The sequence below is a fragment of the Corvus hawaiiensis genome, chromosome 22, assembly GCF_020740725.1.
Source record: "Corvus hawaiiensis isolate bCorHaw1 chromosome 22, bCorHaw1.pri.cur, whole genome shotgun sequence".
Taxonomy (NCBI): Eukaryota; Metazoa; Chordata; class Aves; order Passeriformes; family Corvidae; genus Corvus; species Corvus hawaiiensis.
Genome location: NC_063234.1, coordinates 1,088,032 through 1,107,717, shown reverse-complemented (window position 1 = coordinate 1,107,717; position 19,686 = coordinate 1,088,032). Strand labels below are relative to the sequence as shown.

Here is a 19,686-nt window from a genome sequence, read left to right as displayed (position 1 = left end):
CAGAGGCAGCACAAATTTCCTTGGCTGGAGGGTGAGCAATGAGCTGAGAGCTGAGAGCCTGCATTCCCCATCCTGGCAGGAGCCACGGACGCTGTGCCAGGGGTCCCGTGCGCTCCAGTGGCCCCGAGTCCCTGTGGAGACACAGCTGCAGGCACCGGGGCTGCGGTAGCTGCAGACAGCGGTGGTCAGGCATCCATGAGCACAAGCCTGGCACTGTTCAGGTGTTGGTATAATTTTTTCCTGGATCAGCAGATTTAAAACTGCACTGTGCCGTACGTGTTAAAATTAAACTCAGAGCTGATGTTAAAAATGCCACTGCTCAGTCATGTATCCTGCCTGATTTTTGTCTTCCTTTAAAGAGCATCCCCACAGCTATGGGATATCTAGGAAGCATGGGTTTCTTTGGGAATCCGAGATTTATCAAATACTCAGTACACTCTTAAAATATTTCGTGGTTTGGAAGTGGCCTTGTATGGCTAATGGGTGGACACTGGGGACAGAGAGTTTGGGGACACATGAAGCCTGTGCTCCCATTCGACAGCCCACTCAGGAACACTAACACAGCAGAGGAACTGCTGATGGAGCAGATGGGGAAAAACCACCGACACAGACCTGGCTCACAGGCATCCACCAGCCAGAAATGGAGGACGACTCTCACCAGCAAAATCCCTCCGCTGCAAGGCCTGGCATTCCTTGTGCTTTACAGGTAAAATTGGAAGTGGGATAAATGTCAATTTTTTGTTTGCTTGCAACACGCTGCTGAGCACAGAAGCCGAGCAGGCCAGCCTTTCCCTGCCCTGTTTAAAGCAGCTGGGCAGGAGCCTCCTGAGCTTTGCAGAGTGTGAAATCACTGGTTCAGGCAGCTGAGGGTGCCAAGGTAGGAGCAGAACCACCGCAGATCAGGACTTGTTTGCGATGCATTAAAATGTTAATAACCATCAGCAGTGCAGGGCGCATTCCAGGGCGTGAGCTCTCAGAGCACCTTGAAAGCACTTCCTGAATGCTCAGGGACTTCTCTTTCTCCCCAGTGCCTCCCAGAACACCTGAAGATGTGTCTGGGTGGCTGCGTGTGCACCTCCCTCGCCCGCTCCATCCGACACTTCGGCAAGTGCCAGCCTGTTTGTGTTCTGATCAGGTTCCTTTGGGAGGGCAGCTCTGCATCTCAGGGAACCAGGCTCTGCACCTCACTCCAGTCCGGGTGGGATCTCCGGAGGGAAGCCATCGGATGCAGAAGTCAGCACTCTGTCCCTCAGATTTCTGCTCTTCGTTGACCCTGCAGATCCTGGTGTTTTTAAGGAACGCTCATTGGAAAGGTAACGGCAGAGTCTGACTAATGCTCTTTCTGGGTATCTATTAAATTGTGGAGTGACTGTTTAAGATGTTTTCTTCCAGGCATTCAGAACCTCCTCAGACTTGACTTTACATCCTTCTCTCTCACTTTTCATCTCATTTTCTGCCATGCCTTTGTCTCACAGCTTCACCCTGCAATGAGGCACACGGGCTTTAGGCACATGAATAGTGAAACAGCTGGAGGTGACAGACCTCATGGCTTGCTTAATGCTCTTAACTTCCAGCACGTCTCTTCATTATCCTGTCTTCTCCCAGGGCTTTGGAGGACTGGCTAGTCCTTACTGGTTAGTGTGGACACAGGTTTGTGTGTAGTGTGGGTCCTTCCTCAGCCTTCACAAGTACACGAGGGCTGTGTGAGACACTCAGGTGGTACCAGGCAGAATATTCTTTACTCCTGTAAATGCTAACCTACATATACAACTACTACATCCATTTTCAGGGTGTGGGGAATGGTTATTTGGAAGGAAACCAATAGGAATCGATCAGCCATTAAGAAATAGTATTTGGTGTTTAGGGTTGGAGTTTTTTTGAATGATAACCTGAAAAAAAACCAAAAAAAAAAAACAAAAAAAAAAAAAAAAAAAACAAAAAAAAAAAAACCAAAAAAAAGAAAAGTAGTCCAATAACAACTCATTTGTTTCCTTAATGAGTGCAAAATACTTATGTAAAGCACAAGAGTTATCAAGCAGGATTCTCTTGCCACAGAACAGGTACAGCACAGACAGTAGGATTTAAATTTCCTTCATGTTGTCTTCCTGTCTTGAAATTCAACCTCATTCTCATGGGAAACACCTTTAGCTCTCATCATCACTTTTAGCTCCTCAGAATGCAGTGGTGATGAGGTGCTGGGAGAGGAGGCACTGGGGGCACTTTGCTCCTTCTGAAGGTCCCTGCAGTGACCTTGCCTGCAGAAGAAAACACTGCAGAGCTGAGCAAGCAAACGCTGGGGCAGTGATGAGCTCAGGAGAGCAGGGACCGGTTTCTTGGTCACTGAAACTGGGTGCATCTGTCCTCAGTTTGGATCTCTGAATGCATCTCACTGAAGTCTGCTTTTATGATCAAGAGGAACAGGCATGCCTGGGTTGGCACCAAAGGTACCCATACAGAACACAGCTTCTCTGGCAAGGCTGGTTTCCTGCGTGGGCTAGAAAGGAAGTTTAAGGTAGCATCTCCTTACAGTCACATTTTGATTCTACCACTGCATTTCTTAATCCCAATCCACACTTGTGCTGCCTTCCCTACCTTCCACATCTATCAGCAAAGTCCTCTGATGTTTTCAGAAAATCTCTGCAGAAGCTTTTTCCTCAGGCCAGGCCTCTGACAAAGGATCTCTTCCAAAGCCTCTCTGGTCCTGCTGTAATCTCAGCTTTCCCCATCTTTTCCCCTCTTTTACCATGGATTTTTTTTCTCTTGGGAAAACAAGCACAACCTATTCCTCAGGTGTGGCCTCTTCATCAGGTGCTGAGTGAGCTGCACCTTTCTGATCCCTTATCTCTCAGCAGCTGCTCTTTGCCCTGGGGGGTGAAGGTCCTGCACTCTGGTCCTGTAGCAGGCTCTTCTCTCCCTGGAGGGCTGATTGCCATGTCTTTGGAGATCTTGGAGAGTGGTGTCCCCCTCTCTTGGGATCACTGCATTGGTCTGCCCTGCTGAGCTGTGCAGGGGTTAATGAATTCGTGCTTATACAGCTTTTTGAAGATGAAAAGTGCCATGGAAGGGCTCTGTTATTGTTACCATGTATGAAGAGGTCTGTACCAGACCCAACCGTATTGTGTTTGGCCACTGGATGTCACAGCTGCTCAACACACAATGCAGAAAGGAAAAGTGCTTACCCAGCAATGGGCAGCAGCAGTTTCCAGAGCCTTTCCTTGTTCTGTGCACTGTTTGTTTGTTAAGGGGCTTGGGGTCTTCTCCTCTGTTTGTGCACTGCTGATGTTGATTTTCAGAGAGATTGAGCAGCAATTGTGCTTCCTCTGCCTGCCATTACACCGGGAGATCAGGAGCAAACTGAACACTTTTAAGGGGAGCAGTGCAGATAAGTGTAATTCACCAATAGCACCGTGAACAGGTATTGGCACACGCTGCCAAGCTGCTTTGTCACAGAGTCATTCCTCCTCTATCCCATGCAGTGCACAGCACAGAGCCCTGGGATGATGGAAACATTTCTCTGAGACCCTCTCTCGACACAGCTCCTTCAATCCTCACACTCAATGCAGTGGGAAGTTTGGCCTCCCCCTTCCTAATCCTCCCTTCTTGCTTTGCTTTCTTCCAAAGTCTCAAGCAGAGATCCAGAACGTGAAATCCCTTTCAGCAAAGTCTGTAGAGCAGCTCTAAAGAGGCATTACAAGAGCTGTATTGACGTTTCCTGGAAATGGAAATGAAGGGGGATTATTTGACCGTGTTCTCTCATTTTTATAGCATCACGTTGTCCTTTCCTCCACCTTGGGGAAATGGCACTGAAAGGCTGCTCCTGCCCACGGTACAGCGAGGTGATAACCACCCCAGAAGTGATGTGAACATTAAAAACAGAACACTATTTTAAGATAATCCAAGGGTTATAGCTATAACTAAGAGTAATTGGCTGAAACTGAGCAAAAGAAAATTTAGGTTGACAATGAACTGCAGGTAGCTAATGCTGAGATCTGTTAGACCGTGAAATGGAATTCACAGAGGAAACCTCTCTGCTTTCAAATGGGCAAATCCTGCCTTTAGGAGCACTGGTGTAGATCTCTGGTGTCTGTCTCTGACTGCCTCAAAGCCCATTTCTACCACAAAGCTTCAGCAGAATCAATAAAGGTGTCTGAATTTGTATCAGAAGAAAGTAAGAAGGTGTCCCTGCCCATGGAAGAGGGTTGGACTAGATGTTCTTTAAGGTGCCTTCCAAACCCAACCATTCTGTGATTCTATGATTAAATTTAGTCAAATACATCAAAATATTATATAAGATGAAGGAGGTCTAAAGGGATTGTGTGAACTGGAGAAATGAATTCCAGCGCTTTTCTACCTCTGTGATCTCTGTATGTACTTGAAAACCAGGGGCAAAAAGGGGGGAAAAAAAAAAACCATGGGCAAAATTTCAAAGAAAAGAGGGCCAGTTTTGGAAATAAGATGTAGAAACATCACAGGAATTGTTGAATAAAAGAATCTCATGTTTCAATCTGCACAGCTATTGTCAGCTTTCCTCAGGGGTCTGGGCCTGCCAGCACTGGCTGATCTTTGTCTTTCATAAAACTTGTGTAGGCTCTGGATACTTTCACTCATCCAGCACAACCTCAGCAGAGAGGGCTCTGTTTGAAGAGGTTTTAGACTCACTTAGAAAAACCTGGATAGCCTGACTGAAGGTACTCTGTCCATCTCACTTCAAACAGCCTGTTCCTGGTCAAATGTTTGCTGGTCTGGGGAGTGATGCAGCTCTTACTGCAAGCCCTGCCCGAATTCCTGCTGATTCAGAGGCAGAGGAGTTAACCCTTTCAAGTTCTGGGTCAAAGGAGCACTGAGGTTTGAGCCAGCTACTTCAATGCCCTGTCAAGGTTTTAATGTGGCCACCAATACTCAGAATGTCAGACTTGAGCTGAGCTTTAGGCCAGCGAGGACAGAGAGAATAGCCTGGGAGAATCAGGATTTAAAAGATGGCAAAGAGTCAGGGAAAACTGTAGAGATAAAAGTGAAGTGCATGGAAGCCAATGATGTGGGATAAAAGGCTTATTTCCTACTGCAGTCGAGGCGGGAGGGGGAAGGCTGGAGTCTGTGTGAAAGTTCCCTGCCCTTGGGAAGAAATCATGCCAAGAATATTCATGGCTGATATATACAGCATCAGATTTTATCACTGGCTAAATCTCAGCGCAGAGATGAGTCCTGTTACAGTCTTCACCTGTGAACCCCCAGTTCACCTCAGGCATGGAGTTCCCAGGCACTTTGTCCATATTTCTCTCTAGCAATTATATCCAGGTAGCAAAAGAGCTGACCAAGACAAGCCTCAGGCCAGCCAGATTTAACACCACATACATTAAAAAAGCTCCAAGATCCAGTAACCAGTGGCGGACGTGGGCAATACGTTATATGGGAGAAGGACTTCCATAATATTCAGCTTGTAGTTAGAAGCTTAATATCCAAATACATTTAAATCACTTAATTAGAATTATTGTTCTGTCCTAACCCCAAAACAAATTCATGCTTTGTGCCCTTAGTAAATCCTTTCCACAGACTGCTGTCTTCATAGAATCACAGAATGGTTTGGGTTAGAAGGGACTTTAAAGACAATAATTTGAGCTACCAGAGATGTGGGTTTTGGATGTGCTGAGCACCCACAGCTCCTGCTGATGTCAAGTGAAATGTCACAAATGTTGCAAAAGCTCCATTAAAAATTAATCCACTGTCATCTCCAGTTTCCTGGCACTGGTACATTCCCGAATGGGCTTTAGTTCAAGTCCTTTGTGCAGACTGGGCTGGCTGATCAATAAAGCACAGGCAAGGGAAGCAGCTTGTCACCGTGTGACATCCATTTCCACTCCCTGGTGCCCTCACAGGCAGGTGACAGGAGAGGTGCTCCAAGCAGAGGTGAGCTCCTGTGCCTGACTCTTCACGCCCTCCTGTGCTGCTGTGTGGAATCCTGAAGTGCAAAGAGGTATAAACCCCCAAAATTTCACCCTCAGCTAATTTCAAAGCCTATTTACACAACTGGATACACAAGGATTAAGAAGTGCATTGCAGGGCATGTTTGCTTAGTTTGGTCCATACACAGGTCAGTGCAACCGTCAGAATAAATGACTTCTTTGGAGGAGAGAGGGGAAAAAACACATTTGGTTAATCAGCTCAATATTGCACCAGTTCCCAAAGATTAAATAGGCACTGCACCAACAGCAACCCAGGAAAGGCCTTTTAATGTTAACAATTCACTTGCAAAGAACAAAATTTTGAGTAGAAGACCTGCTTCTGTTCTGCAGCACAGAAACCTGAGTTCCCATGGCACCTGTAGCTCACCTGTGGCTCTTAGTGTTGAATTGCTGTTATTATTCATAGAATGGCTTGGGTTGGAAGGGGATCCTGAGGAGCAGCTTGTTCCAACCCCCCACCATGGGCAGGAACACATTCCACTATCCCCAGTTGTTCCAAGTGCTGTCCAACCTGTCCTTGGACACTCCCAGGGATGGGGCACCTGGGGCAGTTGTGCCCCAGGTACCAACTGTGAAGAAAGAAGTGAATGGAGGGTGGTTCATACTCAGGGAGGCAGAAAAATCTTTCCTCACCCACCTCACTGCCCCCAACTGCCTGTGCTGCAGCATCTCGGGGCCTGTCCCGCCCAAACTGCCACCCAAACTGCCCCAAACTGCCACACCAGGTCTGGGCTTGGGACCCTTCTGTGCAGCTCAACTGACCCTAACCCCTAGACTCACCTGAGTCACCTCGCTGAGTGACTGAAAATCACCTTGTTCCTGAAAATAATTGCCAGTTTTATAACAAGAGGCAGGCACACTGCAAACAGAAGTGTTGAGATATCACTGATCTGAGCTGCCTTGCCTTGTGTTTAATATTGCTGCCTGACACCTAAAACCAACAGCCAAGCTATGCTGCTTTTGTTGGAATCGCTAGTTCTTTTCCATAGAAGGTAAAAATTCCATTCCTGGGGAGATTTCTGCTCCCCTTTTGTTTTGGAACCGTGGGTTTAGGAGCTGGGGGCCACGGCTGGGAAGAAAGGGCTGGCAGCAGTGTGTCATTCCTGGAGGGAGGAGGAGGTTTTTCAAAAGGAATGGCATTTGCCTGGTGACAGGATACAAAAAGGCAGGCAGAGAATCCGTGCTCTGTTCCCTGTTCTGCCAAAGGACTTTTACTGGACCATAGACAAGTATTTGCTTGGGACACATTTTTAAGGAAACCAAGTGTCTGAAGAGATACAGAAGTCCACAAGAGCATTTAGACACCTGTCACCTGCTCGTTTTTATTTGCATTCCTGTATGTTTTTTGAAAAGCCATCAGGGTTTCAGTCTCTTGTATGGTGCCTGTATCTTTCAAGTCTAAATGGTTTTTGAGAGCTCTGAGTTTTTCAAAGGTTGCAAATCTCTCCCATTCAAAACTGGATTTTCAGTGATGAGGGAAGGTGCTGAAAGTTGAATGCTAAGGCTCAGGGGTGTGGAGTGCTTTTAAACGCAGTCTCAGGAGTCTGATTTTCAGACAAGCTTATAAGTGTCCACAGTTTCGATTTCTGGTAAGATTATGAATGCTCTGCACTTTTGAAATCCAGTCCTCTAAATGCCCTCTGCCTTGGCTCCTTGCTCTGTGTAAAGGGAAGCAGGTCTGAGAGCCGGGCTGGGTATTTTTGCTTACAGAGCACTGCTGCACCGGTACTTGCAGCGAGCAGCTTTTCAGCCCATTCATGGGGAATGAATGGACAGGAAAAGCGGGCAGAGCTGTGCAGCAGCCGGGGTCAGACAGCGACCCCGAGGGCATCAGCTTTGGCCATCGGGGGAAACGCGTCCCCTCTGCAGGGCCAGCTCAGCCAAGGGGGTCAGCAGAGCTGACTGGCCGGACAGATTGTATGCGGGCATCGTTGGTGTTACTGCCTGGGGTGGGCGAGGAGAAGGGCAGGAGAGGTGCTGGAAAGGCCAGACCCGCAGTAAATCAGCATTTAGTGGGGGGTTGTCAGCATCCTGAGGGTGTTCTGCAGCAATCACTCCCCTGGGCTCTGGCTGCAGGTACAACACGGACATGCTGATGGCAGCGCTCCTGCTCCGCCTGCTCCTGGCGCCTCTCAGCCACACCCACGAGGTGCCCTGGACATACAAAGGTAACGAAAAACGGGGCTGCTTTGGGGCTGCTGCTGCTCAAGAGGCTCCCTTCCCTTTTGTGCTGCAGAAGCAGCTTGGCTGTCCCTTAGCGAGAGATCACAGAGCAGCTAATTTATTCCACTTTATTGATGCCTCTGTGTCTTGAAAGTGATTCTCCTCAATGTCACCTCTTTTTACTCCTTTGTGTGGTTAGGACACATTATCAGGGTTGGCAGCACAACGAGGTTCAAACAATGGGGGAAACCTTCAGAACGTGTTAGAAGAAAAGCTGCCCTTTGGGTGATCCTGGAAGGAAAAGCTTTAAATACTGCCTGCTTCTTATTTTATTGTCATATCCCAGGCAGTACAGAGCACTGAGAAGTACTTATTTAGGTATTTATATTTCTGGGGGGAAATTTTATCTAAATTTCATTTGTCAGGGGGTTGTTTGCAGAACTCACTGAAGTAAGTGTTAATCCTTTTACGATCTTCAGTGGGCTAAGCTAAAACAAAGGATATTGCTGAAGAGTTGCAATAATGCAATTGCTCTCTCTGTAGTTAAAAATAACTAATTGCTGTCAGTTCCTGATCCTAAGCTGAGCCTTCCTGCCTATTGCTCTGATCCTATTCACACACTGGTTAAGAAGCCAATTCCACACCTCTGGCAGTCGGGACCCGTTTAAATCCCCATTTCCATGTAAACACCGCTCCTCTTCTGCTGGAGGTTCAGTCTCCAGCCATCACTGAGCTGCTGCTGCAATGCAGGTTTCTTACTTTGCAGCACAGTTGTCCTGCAGACACAATAATGTGCATTTTCACTCTGGGGAAGGCAAAGCAACCTTTCATGGCTGCAGTTCCTGGTGTTACAATAATTAGATTGGCATTTCCTGCTGGCAGGTGAGGAGAGTTCTCTGATTCCTGACTAACAGCACTTCCCCCCGCGCCCCTGTCACCTCCCTTGCCTCCCCTCCAGGAGAAGGAGAGCTGGACGAAGAGCACTGGGGACAGCACTTCCCAGACTGTGCTGGCAAGCAGCAATCTCCAATCGACATCCAGAGGAGAAAAGTGAGGTACAACCCCCTGCTGCTGCAGCTGGAGCTCGGTGGCTACGATGGGCCCTTGCAGGGGCAGTTCAGGATGACCAACAATGGCCACTCTGGTAAGGCTGGGGGGTGTCAGGCTCAGGGCACTGCAGGAGCAGATCTCTTGTTTTAGCTATGGAAATGCACTCACAGACAATGCCCTTTTCTTGAACTCACTCTGCCATTTCACTTCGTTCTGCTCTCTTGGGTTTGCTGTTTTCCTCACTCGCCCAGGAAAGCTCTCCAGAAATACGTAAATAAACCAGACAAATAAAAGGCAGCTAGGTCTCTGCAAGGTGTTTTCTCTGTTGGACATGAAAAAGGGATAAAATGCATCTGGAGAATTCTAGATTGACCCTTTCCTTTAATGTGCTACGAGACAACAGGACTGCAGCAGTGAGTGGTGTTTGGGCCACACTGACTCCTGTGCATTCAGAAAAATGCATCTCTTGGCCTGTATGTTAATAAGAAGTGACAGGAATGGAAACCTTTGCATCCCAGGTTTGGTTGGATGTAGGTCACCCAGAGTACCACACAGAGCAGGATCCCTCCCTCACAGCCAGAGGATTGGTATTTTGGGGCTCAGGAAGGGAAACTGAAGCACAGCACATGTTAAAAGCCTGGCCTTTGGCTGCACAGTTTCAGGGCAAGGCTTACAATTTAGGAGATCCCAGATTCCCCTGCTGCAATCTGTAATTCATTGCCTAAATAATTCATCAGCTGGTACTGTTGGGATAATGCCTTTGGACTACAGATAAGCAATGAGAGAATTTTCTGGCGGCTGCAGTGGAGAGAGGATGAGTGCTTTTGGGAAGGCATTGGGAACATAAAGCTGTCGGCTCTTGAATGCTGCACAACAGCTCTTCCTTGCTCTCTGTAACAAGGAGGGAGAAAAACGGTGTGAGGGCAGCGCAGTGGAGAGGTGAGACAAAGTGCCAGCAGAGGAAGACTGTTGTGATTGTGTTCCTGAAAATTGTACCTCCTTTTGTGTTGCCACACAGACTCAGCGTTCAGCTCGAAGCTCTCCTGTCAGCACTACTGCCCTGCCTGCCTAGACATTAATTCTTGCAGGTTTAGCTTTTTTGACTGCGTGTGTATATTTGCCCATTCTTTTGTTAACTTCCCAACAATGATTTTCTGATGCGGGGCAGTTTCCTAAAGCACAAAGACAAACCAGTGTCCCTATTCACAGCTCCTGTGAGTCAGGCTGGGGTTTTCTATTGGCTTCAGTGAGATGGGACGGGGCAGCAGAACCTCTCAGGGAAAACACTCAGCAGATTTGAAAGGGACAGGCGAGGGATTTATCAGCAGGACTCTCCTTACAGGCTCTCAGAGCCAAACCCCAAATGTCTCACCCAGGAAACCAGGTTCATTTTCTCTGTAGCTGTGTTAGCACCAGGCTAAACCCCACCTGCTAAGGCCTGTTTGCTGTGGTGTGAGTCTGGGTGCAGACACTCACACACAGAGCCTTGGGTTAACAAAACCTTTTGTATTTGGACCTTTCTTTTCGTTTTAAAGAGGGTTGGTCCTCCAGCTGGTAGCGAGGACAAGCACAGCTCTGAAAAATTAAAATATCATCCATGTGTGCATCTTCCTCCAGGGGCAGATTTAAGTGGGACCTGAAGTGTGCCCCTCGTTCACTCGGCCTCCTCAGGGGCAGAGCTGGGCAGGCAGGCTGGCTGTGTGCGCTGTGCCTGCAGGGCAGGGCTGGGCAGAGTCCAGTCTGCAGAGCAGGAACGCTGGGGAAGGCTCAGCTGCACTCTCACTGCACAGCCCCAGCTCATCCTGATGCCTTTTCCTGGTCTTAAAATCAAGAGGCATACACGGTTAGAAGGGGAAAAGGGATTTTACCTTGGGATTTATTTTAAGGATCCTTAGGTGCACACGTCCAGGTCATATGCATCGAGATGCACCCCGCCCAGTCTGTCTCTGTCTGTGTCTCTGTGTCTCCCAACATTGGGTATAACATTATAGGTGTTACTAATTAGCAGATCTATCAAAGATTCCCCAATGAGAGGCTCAAGTGAGCCCCCCCTCCCCAAGGAACCTTCCCCTGGATGGTTCTATCTTGGTTTACAGAATGTGTTCTGGAGAGGACCTTGGGCTCTGGGGCACACTGATCCCTGGCTACGAAGCTTCTAAAATGTTGAGTCTCTCAGCTTGACAAACAAGTCCAAGAATGTAGGCAAAAAGCACTGGGAATACAGAAGTTGTAAAAAGGTATAACAGGGGTATAAAAGAAAAGGCAAAAATCTTCATGGCATCAATCCTCCACCGCCTGGCAGAGCCAGAGCAAAGCAGGAGCGAGGCACTGCCAGCTCAGAGCAGTCACACTTGCCACTCACCTCCACATGGGTGAAAAGTAGCAGCAAACCAGGCTATTCCCTACCTTCGTGCTTGCAGCAAATATTTGCTTAGAATATCTTAGAGGAGCCTTAAGCTTGTTACAAACTCACAACACGATTCCCTGGCCGTGTTTTGTAGAAAGTAGAAACCCTGGTGAGGTGCTTGAAGTAAATAACCCTCATTATGGAAGGCAGTCAGCAGGGAACTTGTGAAGAAGGTAGATTTTTTTTATCCCTCCCACTCTAGACCCTTTGGGATATTACAAGGAAGCATGCTTTCATCCTGTCTGTCTATAAACAGTTCACAAACAAAAGCAACTCCTCAGAAACCCAAACTATGACTAATGAATAATGTGCTGGGCTGCATTTTGCAAGGAGGGTTGCTAGTTTTTATGACATGCTGGGGGCCTCCATTTAGATGAGGCAATTCTCCACTTTCGCTCCCAGGTTTATTAACATAATCTATGATTTGTGGCAGGGAATTAGCGGAAGACAAAGGGTTTGTGACTACTCCTTGGCAAGGAGAAGAAAAGAGGTTTGTCTCCATGAATCCTTCAAGCAATGACACAGCCTTTTCAAACCTACAGGGCTCTCCCAGAATGGCTGGGCCTCAAAAATGCAGAGTCCAGAACACCGGGAATTATGGTGACAGATGAGGCCACGCACTGTGTTGATTCCTATTCCCCTTTTCTGCCTTGGAAAGGAAGTGGTTAACAAATCTGTGCAAGATGTGCTGTGCAGTGTGAGAGCTGAGCATTAAAGCCTTTCTTTCGTGCCTAATGCCAAACTCAGAGCTGCTCAGGGAGAAGGAGTCTGCAGGCACTGCTGAGTGCCCAGTCCTGGTGTGCTGCACGAGCCTGAGCCCAGGAAAGGTTTTAAGCACACCCAGCTTTAAACTTCAGTGTTTTCCCTCCCATACTGGGGTCGTGACTGTGCCTGCTCATTTCAGGGGTGCCACTGGCACTGCAGGAACCACCACAGGGGTGGGCAGGGCTGCACGCTCTGCTGTCTCCAGTGCTGTTATTTTTCAGTTCAGATCGATTTGCCACCCACCATGAACATCTCCAGAGGGCTCCCAGGTGTCTATACAGCTGTCCAGATGCACCTGCACTGGGGTGGGCTGGACCTGGAGACCAGTGGCTCCGAGCACACCATTGATGGGATGAGATACTTCGCCGAGGTTCGTGTGGCACAGGGGCTGCAGGGAGGGGGCTCTGGGCCTCTCACGCTGGGAAACCGGGAGCTGCAGGAAGAGCCTGCAGGAAGCAATGCAGAGGCACGGGGGGAAACCAAGGCTCCCACAAGGGTGGGTGGTTGGTGCAGTGGGAGGGCTGAGCCTGATGGTGCTGGCACAGAGGGCTCCAAGAAAAGCCAGGGCAAGAGCACTCGTGTCCTTCAGAGCTGGAGCTGCTCCCCCAGAGTCACCACAAACCTGTTAAACCAAAGGTCCCTTTGGCCTGCTAGGAGGCACAAACAGCAGGAGTTTGGGTGGTGAATGTCCCTTCAGTCTGTTCCTCTAAAGCACCCAGAAGCCATTCATCACTTTTCGGTAAAAGACTCTCTCTCCCGACAGCTGCACATTGTCCACTACAACTCTGCTAACTACTCAAGCTTTGAGGAAGCCAAAGACAAGCCCCAGGGGCTGGCTGTGCTGGCCTTCCTGTACTCGGTAGGTGTGACCCCGGGCTGGGGGCAGGGGGCACTGGCTGAAACCTCCCTCAGGCACAAGCAGCCGTGCCACCTTTGTACAGCTGTCCCAAGGGATGGTGCCTGACACCTCTGTAGGAAGCTGTGCTGCTTCCCCTGGGCCGTCTGGGCTTCACAAGCACCAGCCAATACCACTTGGGAGCCCCAGAAAACTGCCCCATAACTAGTATTATATATACATATATATGCAGTATCAGGTGTGGCAGCTGGGGTTTCCCTGCTGTGCCTCCCAAGCCTTGCTCTGCTTTGCAGTGGGAACACTTGATTCAGTGTGGATTTAAAAGTAGTGAAAAAGAGTCCTGTTCACTGTTCTACCCAAGCTGTACAGGGCTGACCATGCCTTGCATTGCCCGGCCTATCAGGAGATCTGTGGTGGTCTCCCGGTTCATCAATTAGCCCCTCCCAGCTGATCAGCAGTGAGAAGGACAGGCAGGTCACGCCTTTTGACCAAGTGTCTGTGCTGTGTTTAGGATGGGCACTTTGAGAACACCTACTACAGCGAGTTCATTTCCAAACTGGCAAGAATCAGGTTTGCAGGTAAGAGCTGGGAACGCCCTTCTCTGTCCCTGATGCTCTCACAGCCCGTGTGTACACGCTGGGGCTGGGAACATCCTCAGCCCTGCACAACTCCAGCCAGCCCAGCCCAGCCCAGCCCAGCCCAGGGCGGTGGGGAAGGTTCCCAGGGCAGCAATAAATACATCCTGGAGGTCTGTGCAATGCACTGCAGCACCAAATATCAGCTTCCTGCAGCCTGCACACCCATTAATGCCTCCTGGGAGCACCCCCAGGGACTGGCAGAGCACTGAGAGCAGCTGCCACCATCCCCAGGACCCAGATATCTCTGACTGACAAACCACAAATCCAGAAAGGGCCATTCATTCCTCTCCATCTCCATCCAGTTGCACCAAAGGTCTAATGAGCCAGTGCTCTGGGCAGGGGGATGTGCCAACCCCAGCTCTGAGAGCACTTTCACCTCTCTTCCCTCCCCATTATCTTCTAATACCATCTCTCTGCTTCCTTTTGAGGTCAATCAACAATGCTCAGTTCTCTGGACGTCCAAGCCATGCTGCCAGAAAACCTTGCACACTTCTACAGGTACCAGGGCTCCCTGACCACCCCCCCGTGCTCCGAGAGCGTCATCTGGACCATCTTCCACTCCCCAATTGTCCTGTCACATGCACAGGTCAGTGCTGGCTGTCACCAGCTTCTCTTCCCTCCACACATTTCCTTTTCTGTCCTCCAGGGATCTTGGGAACAGAAGAGCTCTTAGGGCATCTCTCATACAGAGCTTTTGGGATGGATTCCTGAGCAACTGGAGTTACCGGTGGCTGTGATTCTACATCACAGCAGGGTCAGGCTGTGTAGCAGGTGACCCGAGGTCTGGTGACTGATAACAAAACTCTCTGCTCAGTTAATCTCAGGCACTCTGAAGCACTATAAAAAGGAAGAGACCAGTGAGAATTAACAAGGCAAAAACTACTGCAAGAGAGTCCCCCTGAAAAGAAAAAAAAACAAAAAAGAGCCATTCATAGCATTAAAATAATTACAGAATAATTGGCAGATTTTAGAAGGTATTTCAGGGGGTTTCCTTGTCTAGACTTACACTGAAAGTAATGCTTTAAAGTTAATAAATAATAAAGAAGCATCAGAAACATTTTCTTCCAGGAGAAGAACAAGATAAAACTGAGACCACAGTAGTGGGGGATCACAGTGCGCTCTCTTTGAAAAAGAAACACTCTTTTTGGCAGGGAAGGCTGCAAGGCACTTGTGAGAAAGGTACAGAATAGCAGCAAAATCTCCATCCATGCATATCATCAGGCAGGTGTTCAGAACTCCCCCCAGGCCAAATGCCTTTATCATGAATTACCTGATAAGAGCCTCACGTTCTGTTCCTTTCCCTCGCTGCTACTCAGCAAGAGACCCTGAGGACTCCTCTCTAACGAGTTGCTCAGCCTCATTCCGAGCTGCAGGATGTGCACTGCAGCTCCAGGCAGAGCTGCTGCTGTGCCCAGCCCTCTGTGATGTCCCTGTGGTGTCCCTGTGCTGTCCCCAGATCCGGCTCCTGGAGAACTCCCTGCTGGACTGGCACAACCGCACCCTGCGCAACGACTACCGGCACGTGCAGCCGCTGCAGGGCCGCGTGGTGGAGGCCTCCTTCCGAGCCCACCGCGCCCAGGGTAAGGGCCACAGGACCCAGCACACCTGGGGAAGGTGGTGAACTGCAGGTGATTTCAGCTGGATGTGCTGGAACCCCCCATCCCGGGAGCAGCAGTGTCCCTGCTCAGGTGGAGGTGCCCATTGTGTTCCTGAGTGTCCTCAGGTGTCCCCATTGTGTTCCTGATTGTCCTCAGCTGTGCCCATTGTGTTCCTGAGTGTCCTCAGCTGTGCCCATTGTGTTCCTGAGTATCCTCAGGTGATCCCATTGTGTTCCTGAGTATCCTCAGGTGATCCCATTGTGTTCCTGAGTGTCCTCAGGTGTTGCCCATTGTGTTCCTGAGTGTCCTCAGCTGTGCCCATTGTGTTCCTGAGTATCCTCAGGTGATCCCATTGTGTTCCTGAGTGTCCTCAGGTGTGCCCATTGTGTTCCTGATTGTCCTCAGCTGTGCCCATTGTGTTCCTGATTGTCCTCAGGTGTTGCCCATTGTGTTCCTGAGTGTCCTCAGGTGTGCCCATTGTGTTCCTGAGTGTCCTCAGCTGTGCCCATTGTATTCCTGAGTGTCCTCAGGTGTTGCCCATTGTGTTCCTGATTGTCCTCAGGTGTTGCCCATTGTGTTCCTGAGTGTCCTCAGGTGTCCCCATTGTGTTCCTGAGTGTCCTCAGGTGTTGCCCATTGTGTTCCTGAGTGTCCTCAGGTGTTGCCCATTGTGTTCCTGAGTGTCCTCAGGTGTGCCCATTGTGTTCCTGAGTGTCCTCAGGTGTGCCCATTGTGTTCCTGAGTGTCCTCAGGTGTTGCCCATTGTGTTCCTGATTGTCCTCAGCTGTGCCTATTGTGTTCCTGATTGTCCTCAGGTGTTCCCATTGTGTTCCTGAGTGTCCTCAGGTGTTGCCCATTGTGTTCCTGATTGTCCTCAGGTGTGCCCATTGTGTTCCTGAGTGTCCTCAGGTGTTGCCCATTGTGTTCCTGATTGTCCTCAGGTGTGCCCATTGTGTTCCTGAGTGTCCTCAGGTGTTGCCCATTGTGTTCCTGAGTGTCCTCAGGTGTCCCCATTGTGTTCCTGATTGTCCTCAGGTGTTCCCATTGTGTTCCTGATTGTCCTCAGGTGTTCCCATTGTGTTCCTGAGTGTCCTCAGGTGTCCCCATTGTGTTCCTGATTGTCCTCAGCTGTGCCTATTGTGTTCCTGATTGTCCTCAGGTGTTGCCCATTGTGTTCCTGATTGTCCTCAGGTGTTGCCCATTGTGTTCCTGAGTGTCCTCAGGTGTCTCCATTGTGTTCCTGATTGTCCTCAGCTGTGCCTATTGTGTTCCTGATTGTCCTCAGGTGTTGCCCATTGTGTTCCTGAGTGTCCTCAGGTGTTGCCCATTGTGTTCCTGATTGTCCTCAGGTGTTGCCCATTGTGTTCCTGAGTGTCCTCAGGTGTCCCCATTGTGTTCCTGAGTGTCCTCAGGTGTTGCCCATTGTGTTCCTGAGTGTCCTCAGGTGTTGCCCATTGTGTTCCTGAGTGTCCTCAGGTGTGCCCATTGTGTTCCTGAGTGTCCTCAGGTGTCCCCATTGTGTTCCTGAGTGTCCTCAGGTGACCCCATTGTGTTCCTGATTGTCCTCAGCTGTGCCTATTGTGTTCCTGATTGTCCTCAGGTGTTCCCATTGTGTTCCTGAGTGTCCTCAGGTGTTGCCCATTGTGTTCCTGATTGTCCTCAGGTGTGCCCATTGTGTTCCTGAGTGTCCTCAGGTGTTGCCCATTGTGTTCCTGAGTGTCCTCAGGTGTCCCCATTGTGTTCCTGATTGTCCTCAGGTGTTCCCATTGTGTTCCTGATTGTCCTCAGGTGTTCCCATTGTGTTCCTGAGTGTCCTCAGGTGTCCCCATTGTGTTCCTGATTGTCCTCAGCTGTGCCTATTGTGTTCCTGATTGTCCTCAGGTGTTGCCCATTGTGTTCCTGATTGTCCTCAGGTGTTGCCCATTGTGTTCCTGAGTGTCCTCAGGTGTCCCCATTGTGTTCCTGATTGTCCTCAGCTGTGCCTATTGTGTTCCTGATTGTCCTCAGGTGTTGCCCATTGTGTTCCTGATTGTCCTCAGGTGTTGCCCATTGTGTTCCTGAGTGTCCTCAGGTGACCCCATTGTATTCCTGATTGTCCTCAGCTGTGCCCATTGTGTTCCTGATTGTCCTCAGGTGACCCCATTGTATTCCTGATTGTCCTCAGCTGTGCCCATTGTGCCCCCAGTTGTCCTCAGCTGTGGCCATTGTGCCCCCATTGTGCCTCCCTGCTGGCACCCCGTGTTTAAGGTGTGTGCCAGCCCTGCCTTTTGAGTGTCACACACCTCCAGGGTCGCTGGTGCTACCTGGCACCACGTCAGGACCCTCAGCTCAGGTGTGTCTGGTGCTTGGACCGTGTGGGAACAGCTCTGGCTGAGCAGCCAGGCACCACACAGAGGAGAGAAGCTGCATTTTAAAACTAAGGGTTTGCTTAGACTAGAAAATGTACCACATGTAGGCCCCAGGCTTCTGTAAGTTCAGCTGTCTGATTGCTCTAGCCCAGTGTCATCCAGAGGAGTTCACCCTCAGGCTGGACCAAATCCAGATGCAGCTCCAAGACATGAAGACAGAGCTGCTGAATGGACTGAGCCACACAGGTGAGAAACACAGGCTGAGTCCAGCTTACCTTGTGAGGATGAGGAGCCCATGCCCTGCCGACCCTGGTGGCCTAAATCATTGACAGGTTTGGTACTGACACCCACAGGTAGAATTTTGTCCCATATCTGGGCCTGCTGATGGAAATCCTGTATCATTAGGGCCAGCCCTAACCCAGCTACTCCCACAGCAGCTGCAGCTTTTTCCTGCCACATGGGAGCCCATTTTTACAGACAAGTGAAAAATTTCAGCTCACAGTTCCCCCGGGATAAACAATCATCCTCTCTATTTTACACAACATGAGAAAAGAGGAGGAAGGAGGGAAAAAAGTGATTTCCCTAAACAGTTGGGTGGGGGAGCTCAGCTCAGGTTTTCATCATTTCCAGCCCCTTCCCTGCTGGCACAACACACACCAGTAACTGGAAAGCTCGGACTACACAGCCCTCAGTTCTGTGGGTGTATTCTCCAGGATTTGGACTTATTTACAGGAAATGTAACTGCTGGCTTTTTGGTTATTTCAGGTACGAAATCCAGCACCTTTCCAGCTTTCTACTTCCCCGTGGAAAACATTGAGAGCTTTGTGGAGGTCCATCCCCTCCGTGCTGTGTCCCTCCAAGCCTTCACCTTGTGTTTCTGGAGCAGAGCCCAGCCCGCCGGCAGCCAGACCATCCTGTCCTACTCCACTGGGGAGAGTGACCACGAGCTGCTGGTGACCGTGGGCGCAGAGCTGGGGCTCTGGATCGGAGGCCACTTCCTCAGCTTCCCCCTGCAGCACGAGGCGCAGGACTGGCTGCACCACTGCGTGACCTGGGCCTCCCAGGCGGGAGTGGCCAACCTCTGGCTCAACGGGGCAGCTGGCAAAGCACAGAGTGTCCAGAAGGGCTACGTGAGCCAGGCTGGGGGGACACTGGTCCTTGGCAAAGACAGGGACACTCTGCTGGGGACGTTCTCCAATGGTTTTGCAGGGTGGATGACACAGGTGAACCTGTGGAGCCGAGTCCTCAGCGCCGCAGAGGTTCGGGCGCTGGCGCTGTGCAAAGCAGGGCAGCTCAAGGGGGACGTCGTAGCCTGGGGACAGACCCCCATGGCCCTCCTCGGGGGGGTGCTTCTGCACAATGACACCAGCTGCCACTGATCCCAACCTCTGGGGTTTTTTTGTTGGGAAAACTGAGAAAATCTGAGATTGTTTGCTTGTTTCTGCTCCTGCTTTGTGTAGGCTCACTAAGCACCTCCTGGTGCTCTGGCATGTTTTTCCAAGAGAGCAAAGCCTCCATCAGTGAGATAGAGGCAAAGAACTGCAGGATTTGGCACAGTCCAGCACCCTGGGTTGTTACATCCCTGCCGAGGGGTTGATTTAGGTCCCCATATATGGATCTTTCTTCATGCCAAAGAGCTGCTCTCTGGTCAAAGGAGCCACTTCCTCAAATAAAATTTCTCTCCCATCCTTCACGCAGTCTGTGTCTCACCATCTTCCCTGCATGTGTCCTTCCTTCTGTTTGTCACCATCAGCTCACCACCCCTTTCCCTTGCAGTCGTATCCCACAGGAGGGGGGGGATGTAAAGCCCTGGCAGGAGAGGTCTTGGGACAGGCCCTGTGCAGTCCCTGTGTCTTGGCTGAGGACATGACTTTGCCTCCTTTTCTGTAGTGGATGTGGAGA

At 50.0% G+C, this 19,686-nt stretch overlaps 1 protein-coding gene across 4 annotated transcripts; it reads left to right on the top strand.

Moving 5' to 3' along the window:
* Positions 1-981: 981 nt before the first annotated feature.
* Positions 982-19,477, top strand: CA6 (carbonic anhydrase 6). Of its 4 annotated transcripts, XM_048326427.1 has the most exons (10): positions 983-1,313; positions 8,037-8,128; positions 9,082-9,267; positions 12,567-12,715; positions 13,109-13,204; positions 13,713-13,779; positions 14,268-14,425; positions 15,296-15,419; positions 17,932-18,030; positions 18,550-19,477. In XM_048326427.1, the coding sequence occupies exons 2-10, from the start codon at positions 8,050-8,052 to the stop codon at positions 19,161-19,163; spliced, it is 1,572 nt and encodes a 523-aa protein (XP_048182384.1). In that variant the 5' UTR covers positions 983-1,313; positions 8,037-8,049; the 3' UTR covers positions 19,164-19,477. The 4 variants fall into 4 exon arrangements, with proteins under 4 accessions (XP_048182382.1, XP_048182383.1, XP_048182384.1 ...); XM_048326425.1 differs by lacking the exon at positions 8,037-8,128 and having other exon boundaries at positions 982-1,313; XM_048326426.1 differs by lacking the exons at positions 8,037-8,128; positions 17,932-18,030 and having other exon boundaries at positions 982-1,313.
* The last annotated feature ends 209 nt before the right edge of the window (positions 19,478-19,686 follow it).

Bases quoted from the DNA above. Each gene is read 5' to 3' on its own strand.
- CA6 (XM_048326425.1), top strand. From the start codon at position 1,001: ATGCTCAGGGACTTCTCTTTCTCCCCAGTGCCTCCCAGAACACCTGAA. The intron at 13,205-13,712 runs GTAGGTGTGACC...TGCTGTGTTTAG, and splicing joins TGCTGGCCTTCCTGTACTCG to GATGGGCACTTTGAGAACAC. The intron at 13,780-14,267 runs GTAAGAGCTGGG...CTTCCTTTTGAG, and splicing joins GGCAAGAATCAGGTTTGCAG to GTCAATCAACAATGCTCAGT.